Here is a 9,266-nt window from a genome sequence, read left to right as displayed (position 1 = left end):
TGGAGCTTGGGAAGGAAAATAGTGTTGTGGGGAATTACCTAGAACATGAGTCCTAGGCGCTGATACAATAGTGGCCACATCCTCCCTTCTCTTCTTCCCTCCAATATTTCCAGAACCATTTTGAAGCACTTGCGTTGTGGCTTTTAAGGCAGCTTGACTTACAATCTTTCCAGACTTGATGCCATTTCCCACCATTTCCCCTACCTTAATAACTTCAGCGAATGTCTTCCCGATGGCAGAAAGCAGATAGTGAAAGTAATCAGGTTCTTGCGCCTAGAGAAAAACATCAATCATCTCTGACTCCTTCATCGGTGGTTTAACCCTAGCAGCTTGTTCCCTCCATCTAATAGCATATTCACAAAAATTTTCCGTGGTCCTTTTCCCCGTGTTGGCTAATGAGGAGCGATCTGACACAATGTCAATATTATATTGGAATTGTTGTACAAAACATTGAGCGAAATCATCCCATGTGTGCCAGTTGGTGATATCCTGATCTATGAACCATTCAGATGCAATCCCTACTAAGCTTTCCCCAAAATAGGCCATAAGTAACTCTTCTTTGCCCTCTGCACCCCTCAATTGGTTGCAATATCTCTTTAGATGAGCTATGGGGTCTTCGTGACCATCGTATTTCTCAAACTTTGGAGTTTTAGAACCAGCAGGCAAATGGACGTGAGGAAACATACACAAGTCACTGAACAAGATGCCTTTGTGGCCTCCTAGTCCTTGCATATCTCTTATACTCTGTTCCAAACTCTTCATTTTCTTAGTCATTTCTTCATGTTCCTCATTCTTGACCATCTTCTCAATTTTGACAGCGGAACTATATTGATGAATGTGGGGATGAGAGCTTGGAATTTTAATGGCCTCTTCAAGAGTGTAACTGTGATCACGCCGAACTTTAGGCAGAGAATCACTGTTGGATTTGGGCACCATCGTTGGTTGTGGGACGCTGTTAGTCGGGGCAGTCGACACAAAGAGTGGATTACTTATCACAGGCGTATTCGAAGAGCGCACCATAGAAGTTCCAGCGACATTGGATGTGTTAGCATAGGGGCCGAATCCAGGGGGATATATCGGATCGCTTGTCGACACCTGGATAGGGGGAGACATATTTGTATTAAAATAGTCTCGATTTGAAGACGGTGTCTCTGCCATTTGTTGTTTTAACGCCCTTATCTCTTCTGTTGTCCCTGTTTCTTGTGAAGTCATCTGGTTTTGGATCTCATCATTGTCCGATTCATTTTCGTCTTTGGGGGCCATTTTCTGTTTCCCTTTCGATCTTATGTTGTAAGGATGTGATGACAGTTTAACCACAAACCAACTACCTTAAAGCTAGTATGTCTCTCTTTATTTCTCTCTCTTTCTCTCTCTATCTCTCTCTCTCTCTCTCTGAATGGAGTAACAAATCGATTAGTGTTAAGAAATTATGCACATTGCATCCACATACATACTTCTAATATGGAGGACCTTATGTTTCATCCCGGTTACCTAGGCATTCTTCTCTTCATTAGTTTTTATTATTTTATTATTATTTATTTATTTATTTATTTATTATTTTATGATTATCATTTTTTAGAGAGAGAAGAAAGAAAAAAGAAAAAANAACTCAAGGAGTACTCAAGGATATCCAAAACTACTCAACTTACTAAGACTCATTCTATTATACTTAAGTCAGCTACTTCATTTTATAATGAGTTAAACCGTCTGAAACAACGTCGCAGAACAAAAAAGTCCTAAAGACAAGAAGTATCGTAGGTCTAAGGCAAAAACTAGTCTAGTCATAAACTAAAGGCCAGGCATGCTTAATTATACCATAATAAATTCATCCAAGTCAACTCACAAAAATAGAACTAAACACATAATCCCTGACTAGCATGGTACTATGCCCAAAATAGAACCAATCAAGTCCTATAACATGGTATCAAGAAAAGAAAATAAAAAACTAGCTACCTGCCCCCAATTAAGTCTAATCAAATTGTTATTACACATTCAACCTCAACCTAAGAGAAGGGAAGTCATAGTCTACCTTTAGGCTGATCTCGGGTTCTCTAAAATCACAATCTCAGAACTTTTCCCTTGTGAACGGCCTCAAAATGTTATCACACTATCAAAAATAGGATCACAACACCAATACAGTGATTTAAACACCAAATACACTTGAACGATAATAGGACAACTTTTGAATCAAATGGGAATCATGTGTGTTCTAAAATGGAACACAATAGGGTCTACAGAGTTGTCAAGAGAACCAACAAACAACAATTCAAAATTTACAGCACAAAAGCAAGTCATGACAACCTAAAATAACTCAAATTTATCTCGAATTGAGAGCCTACAATAGTTTCCGACCATCGACTCAAAAAAACTTTTATTTAACCATCATTAACAACAAAGTACACTTTGTTGGGTAAAATTACCTCTCTATAATAGTATTACTCAAATATTAATTGAGTAATACTCCATCCTTCCCATTTTATGTGAGGTAGTTTGAATCGATACAAAGTTTAAGAAAGAAAGAAATACTTTTAAAACTTGTGGCCCAAAATGAATGATAAAAAAATGTGTGGCTGTAAATCATTTTATTAAGGGTAAAATAGACATTTTATAGTTAATAATTATTTAATATAGAAATATATCATTCTTTTTGGGACAGACTAAAAAGGAAAGTAACTCATATAAAATGGGACATAGGGAGATATATTTTGTAAAATATCTATTACATATTAGGATAAAATATTAAATACTTATGGTAATCCTTATTAGTGTCATGCACATATCAAATTTCAACTATGCATATTAAAGACAAAAATTGTACTTAAATGATGTACATCATTTATGTTCATAACCTCAAGAGGAAAGACTATGGGCCACCTTTTTTAAATGGCTATCTTTTTTTCTATTTTGTGGAGTAGATTTGTTTACAAAATTCAGTGAGTAAGAAATAATACTACTAAAGAAATTTCACTTTCTCCAAAATTTAAACTTTGAATTTTTTTTGAAATGTTTTAATGATAACTGGTCATTTTGATCTATAAACTATAAGTAACTCTTTGACTATATTTTCAATTATAATTATTTACGAAAAAACTTTAATAATCCTTACTGTCTTTTATAACATCGTATACCATATGCACATTATACACGTGCAACGCCCGTGCCGTGAAACTAATATATATATATATATATATATATATATATATATATATATATGCACATAAGGTGGCCAAAAGCAAATCTTTTTCATTCATTTTCAAATATTTTTAAAACAATTATTTGAATAAAGCATAAGAAAAAATAGAAGTACCTAGGACTTAGATAGACTCTAAATGAAATAAACTAACAAAACGAAAAAGAAAGAAAGAGAAAAAACAAATAATAAAATAAAATGAAATAATCACTACTAAGAAAATAGACTCGAAAAGAAACTGAATCCTCGAATCTCAATCATCTCCAAGACCCTTATAAATCTTTGCCAACGCTTTTGGTAGATATGGGGCCAAAGCACGGGCCTGTCGGCCCAACCTCTCATCGTTCTGGTGTAGATATCTAGCATAAAAATTATTGAGTTCATCCCTGAGTTGTAGTATTCGGTCTCTGGCTTCATCCATATTGTCATAACAATTCTGTAACCAGTGGTGAGCAGTATTGACTTCATGCGTCAAATTTTCCCTTTGTTCTTGGAGATCCTCAATTTGAAGGTGGAGTGCATCTCGCTCGACTATCCTTTGACCTCTCTCAATCTCACATTCTGCCTGATAAGCACTGAAACGTTGCTATTTCTCTTTCCCGTTCCATAGAGGCTTTAACTTGAGTTTGGAGTCTAGACTGTGCGCAGATAAGCTGGGCCTTTTCTTTCTTATACTCCTCTTCCTGTTGCTCCATAGCGCCTGTGGCAATGCCCAAGTCTTCTTGTAAGGTTAGAATGGTAGAGCGGTGTTTTCTAACTCTAACTTCAAATATCGCATCACGTTGCACCAACTCCTCTTTAGCGTTTTTCAGGTCATTACTTAGGATATCAGGAGTAGATTTATAGCTTCTTTCGACTTTGAGGCGAGCTTGCTTAATCTTAACCTCAATTTCTGCTTCTCGATCTATAGGTCCTTTTATTGACCCTTCCTATCTATAGGTCCTTTTATTGACCCTTCTGGCATAACCTTAGGAAGGGGCTGATCATGAACCCAGTCTAAGTATGCTTGGTCTACCTCGCCTCTTGTGCGATCCTTCACCATATCGTGGGGACTTGAGAGTATGCATCCCCCCCAAATCTTAAATATATCTGATTGCCTTAAAGGTATCTCGGGATGAAACTCATACATGAATTCTCGCATATCTTCATTAGGTGGTAGAAACTGGCGTTGCCCAAGTTGTCGCATAACTCTAAGTGGCATGTAAGGTTGGACACCTCGAAGACCCATTAGGACAATGAATGATCGAAAAGTAGACATGTATATCACCTCGGCCGATGGAAACCAATGATAATTCCACACAATCTTGTCAGCAGTCAGATTATTGAGGTGTTGCTTCCAAGCTTCAATACCCTTCGGAAAACTATGATCTTTGATTCTTTCTTTGTGGCCTCCAATATAATCATTCCATTCTACTTTAAAGTCCACTGCATAAGGGTGATGACGAATGTGTTCAATCATCCATAGTTGTAATAACATATTGCATCCCTCAAAGTAGTCTTTTCCATCCTTGCAAATAGTTAAAGCACGATAGATGTCTGCCAGAATCATTGGTACGAGGGTGATATTAGGCTTTTTCTCAAAAGCTGTAATGACTGCAGCTAAGTTCATGCTAATCTTTCCTCCCTTTTTTGGAAATACCATGATCCCCAAAAAAGCCACCACGAAGGCATCATAACTGTGTGCTTCCCAGGTCAGACGACACCCATTATTACGGAGTTTCTTTCCATACACTTCGAATCCATCACTTTTGCCATATCTTTTGTACAAAAATTCTAACGGGACCCATCCATTATTGAGACAACCACCTATATCATTCTCATTTATATGCAGTAATTCTAGAAACCTCCTCCCATTAATATGTTTTGGTATCATAGGCTCTCCTTTGTGAAGATATTTACCCTTTCCAATGAATGCCCCTATCTCCTCAAGGGTGGGGGTGAGTTCAAAACCAGAAAAACGGAATACATTCCTTAACGGATCCCAAAAATGCACTAGTGCTTCTATCAAATTCCGTCGTGGCTCAACATACAAAAGGCTTCGTAGAAATCACAAGCGTTTGAACACCATTCCTCGTCCATGGTTTGTCATATTTTCATACCATGTCTTCAAGAGTGTCGAGGCCTTATCCAATATCATGAATCGAGGTGATTGATCCTCTCTTTGTCTCTTATCTCCCTTTCCATATGGATTGATATTTTCCTATATTATGATAGTGACAATTTAGGCTTAGTAAAATATTTTTTTAATAAGAATAACGTAAAAATCATACACAAAAAAAAGTAATTTTTATTTTTTTATGTTTATTTTATTTTTATTTATTCATTTATTTATTTTTGAAAATATGGTTATTAAAGGAAGAATGAGAGAAAAAAAATATATAAGTAGCCCTCAAAATTTTTCCAAAAAATAAAATAAAATAAAAAATATTAGTATATTCGATTGTGTTTTATTTTTTGTTAATTAAATTTCCAACCTTTTTTTGTTTTATATAGAAAAACTTGATGGTAATGATAGATTATTCTATTTGTAAAAGAAATATAAATTTTGATAGAGAAAATTGTGTTTAATAAAAGGATTACGTCAAACTTTTAATTTTGTATTTTTTGTTATAATTAATTTTTTGCTATAATTCATTCATCTAAAGCCGATCAACATTTGTACAGTCTTCCCAATAATGCAACAAGTAACACAAATAATGTACATGATAGTCTTAAGTAGGGATACTTCTCCTAGACAGGCTCGACGCTTGTGTCGAGCTCCCCATTAATTAAACATTATGCATGATGCAGATAAATCGAATTCTATTAGGGATAGTCATTGTTGAGGCTTGTTTTACTAGGTAAACAACCTAATAGGGAAGGTGTCTAGACTGACCATAAAACGAGCGGACTACTCGAGTCGAGAAGGGACAACTTACCAGTAGCAGGGCTTTCTGGCCTCACTGTTAGTCCTTCCCATCCTAAGACATGTGTTACTATAGAATCCTTCCCAGGAGCGTTGCCGCATCTCTGGTATCTCATGGCTCGGGAGCGTAATCGCATCTCCGAATAAAGTCTCTCAGAAGACTCAGATGGATGCGCGAGGAAATATAGTTATATGATAATTCACATATTATCAAAAGGGTAAATAAGCAAGCAAATAACATATTATGCCATTAAACACAATATTCACAAATCGATAAGTACGTAAATAAACAATAAAGTCATGTAGAAGTCCATGGTTGGAAGCTCGAATTCTAGGTCCCCAGCAGAGTCGCCAAAGATGTCACACCCCTTTTTCGCGCAGCGGCGTAAGGGTTTTTCCAATTTAAGTGACGTTATTAATTAGGGGATTATTTTAATTTTTTCAGAGTCGCCACTTGGAATTGAGTTACGCTGTTCCAAGTCACCTTTTGTTTAATCCCTAATCAAAAGGAAATGACTCTTTGTTTGGTCTGCGAACCAGTTTGGGTAAGGAATTCTATTTACCGAGGGGAAGGTATTAGGCATCCTTCGAGTCCTGTGATTCTAGCACGGTCACTTTATGGACTTTTATGACTTAAACTAATTTTTGAATATTCTATTGTTAAAACAAATGTATTTACCCTCATTCTTTAATTTATTTAAATATATTAAAACTACCTTATTTTATTAATCTATGCCCTTTAATTAAAAATATATTTACGCATATAAAATAAATCAAACAAAGCAGAATAAAATAAGATATTCTTTATTTTTACTTTTTCTTTTGTTATTATTATTATTTTTATTTTTTCTCTTTTTTTACATTTCTTTTTTTTTCTCTTTTTACCTTCTCATCTTTTGCTATTATTATTATTTTATTGTTATTATTATTTTTTATACTTTCAAGGTTTTATTTGTTTTTTTTATTATTCAACTTAATTTTTTTTTTGGACAAAGAAACTTTCATAAAAAAATTTCTTTCTTCTTCAATTGCATGTTTTTTTATATATTATTTTTATACTTCTTTTTCTGTTATTTATTTTTTCTGTTTTCTCTTTTCCCCTTTTTTTTATTATATTCTTTCTCACATTTTATTTTTAACTTTTCCTTTTATATTATTATTATTATTATTATTATTATTATTATTATTTTCTTCTTTCGTTTTTATTCGATTTTTTTTACGTCACTAACATTAAACGAAAATTTCACTAACTAAAATTAACATATTTACATAATGGCTACACATGTTATCATTATAAACTAAATATTAAAAATTAAAATGACTTGGACAATAATTTTACTTAGATATAAAATAAACTATGGGTTATTTAAATATAAAATAAATCATGGTTTGTTATAATAATTTCACACTAAATATAACTATACAAAGGATCTAAACATAAAGTTGATATGAACATTTGAACATACTTCATACAATAACATCAATAAATATTAATGGTTTAAACACATGCGAAACTTAACAACTTCAATATATAGCAATCCACTTTCGCATTATCATGACATAAACTAATACAAAATAAAATTAAGTATTACGTCTTGTGGAAATTATTTCCCGAAGAGAAAGAGTTTAGGAACCACGAACTTGAACTCCACTATTTTTTTAGTGCGGGTGTTCTTCAGAGAAAANGAAAAATAAAAAGTTTTCTTTGTTGTTTTTCTTTTTTTTTTCCTTTCCCTTTTTGTTTTCTTTTTGCTCTTTCTGGTTTGCTGATTTTTTTTCGCTCTCCTCTTTCTGTTTTTGTTTTCTGATCTTCTCCTCTCTTCCGTGTGTGTTTGTGTATATGTGTAGTAAACGTGTGTACGTGTGTGCAGGTTGGTGTAGTGTNATATTTATGTTGTTTATTCTTATATCTTTTAAATAAACTTAATGAAAATAATAAAAAAGTCAAAGTATATTTAATTTAGATTGATAAAATTATTTATGCTCTAAAAATTGATGTTAAACTTTAAATTCGGTCAAATATTACGTGTCTACATAACCTAGATACAAAAATTTTCATCTTGGTCCTGTCACAAAAGTTGTTGTGACTGTTGAATTAGAAGTTTTCTTATTTTACTTTAGGTCCCCTAAGTATTTACGTATTTTATTTCAATTTTACAAATAAGTCTCTTCTCAAGAATAGTTTGTGGTTATTTGCATTGTAGTCCCTCTTTTTGTTAGGAATAGAATAGTTGTAGTACTATCTATTGTGTGTAAGAAGTACTATTAAACGATGTAATCGCATTAAGAGAAATATATCGGATATTTATCAAATTCTTTCATTTCTTTCTCCTCTCTATTTCTTTTTCACTTTTACGAAGGGTATCAAGAGTCCCTTCTGTTACAATGGTATCAGAGACACCTAGCACCTCTATGCCTCCGGTAATGGCTTAATCCACTGCACTTCAAGCCTTACAAGATGACGTTTGAGTTGTTCGAACTCAGTTGGCGGTGTTCGTTGATGATGTTAGCAAACTTTTGAAACTGTTGGGCTACACCAGTCACAATTTCACACTCACTTCAATAAGATGTGTGGATGAACAAGAAACTAAAGCTTATTATTTCATATATGGGAGTACAGTCCATTCTTTCTTCCCCGACGAATCCACCAACAGACACAATACCTATCGACACTCAGGGTTTTCAGCAACGAGTGGAAACTGGAAAATCACCTGTGGTTGGTTCCCATTGACCTTTTAATCAATCTGTGTTTGAAGTAGGCCAGGATTTTACGTTTCCACCAGCACCTCAAGCCCTCCTCTATTTCAAACCCAATTTATTCTTCAGCTCCCTCTATCCTTCCCAATCTAATTATTCATTGTCCTACCACTCTGGAGTCTCCAAACCCTCAGCGAAATCTTAAACCAAAGATCAATTTTTCCAGACTTTGATAGTAACAACCTAAGGAGCTGGTTAAGAAAATGTGAAAGTTTTTTGAGATATACAACATTTTCGTACAAGAAAAACTCAGTTATGCTTTAGTGCATTTGGGAAGGAAAAGTAGATATATGATTTGATAGTTACGTGGTCATCCATCGAGGAAGGATAACATGGCAAAGATTTTGCACCGAGGTCTGTCGAAGGTTTGGTAATATCAAACCTCAAGATATATGTTGACATCCAATTTTGACC

General features: G+C 34.1%; 1 protein-coding gene across 1 annotated transcript; it reads right to left on the bottom strand.

Annotated features, from left to right (window-relative positions):
* Nucleotides 1–273: 273 nt before the first annotated feature.
* Nucleotides 274–1,263, bottom strand: LOC107027664. Its single transcript, XM_015228766.1, has one exon. It carries the CDS (start codon nucleotides 1,261–1,263, stop codon nucleotides 274–276), a length of 990 nt encoding a protein of 329 aa, XP_015084252.1.
* Nucleotides 1,264–9,266: the final 8,003 nt, after the last annotated feature.

Source organism: Solanum pennellii, chromosome 8 (genome assembly GCF_001406875.1).
Source record: "Solanum pennellii chromosome 8, SPENNV200".
In the NCBI taxonomy this organism is placed as follows: Eukaryota; Viridiplantae; Streptophyta; class Magnoliopsida; order Solanales; family Solanaceae; genus Solanum; species Solanum pennellii.
Note: the sequence above shows the minus strand (reverse complement) of the source record. Positions and strands in the feature narration are given on the sequence as shown.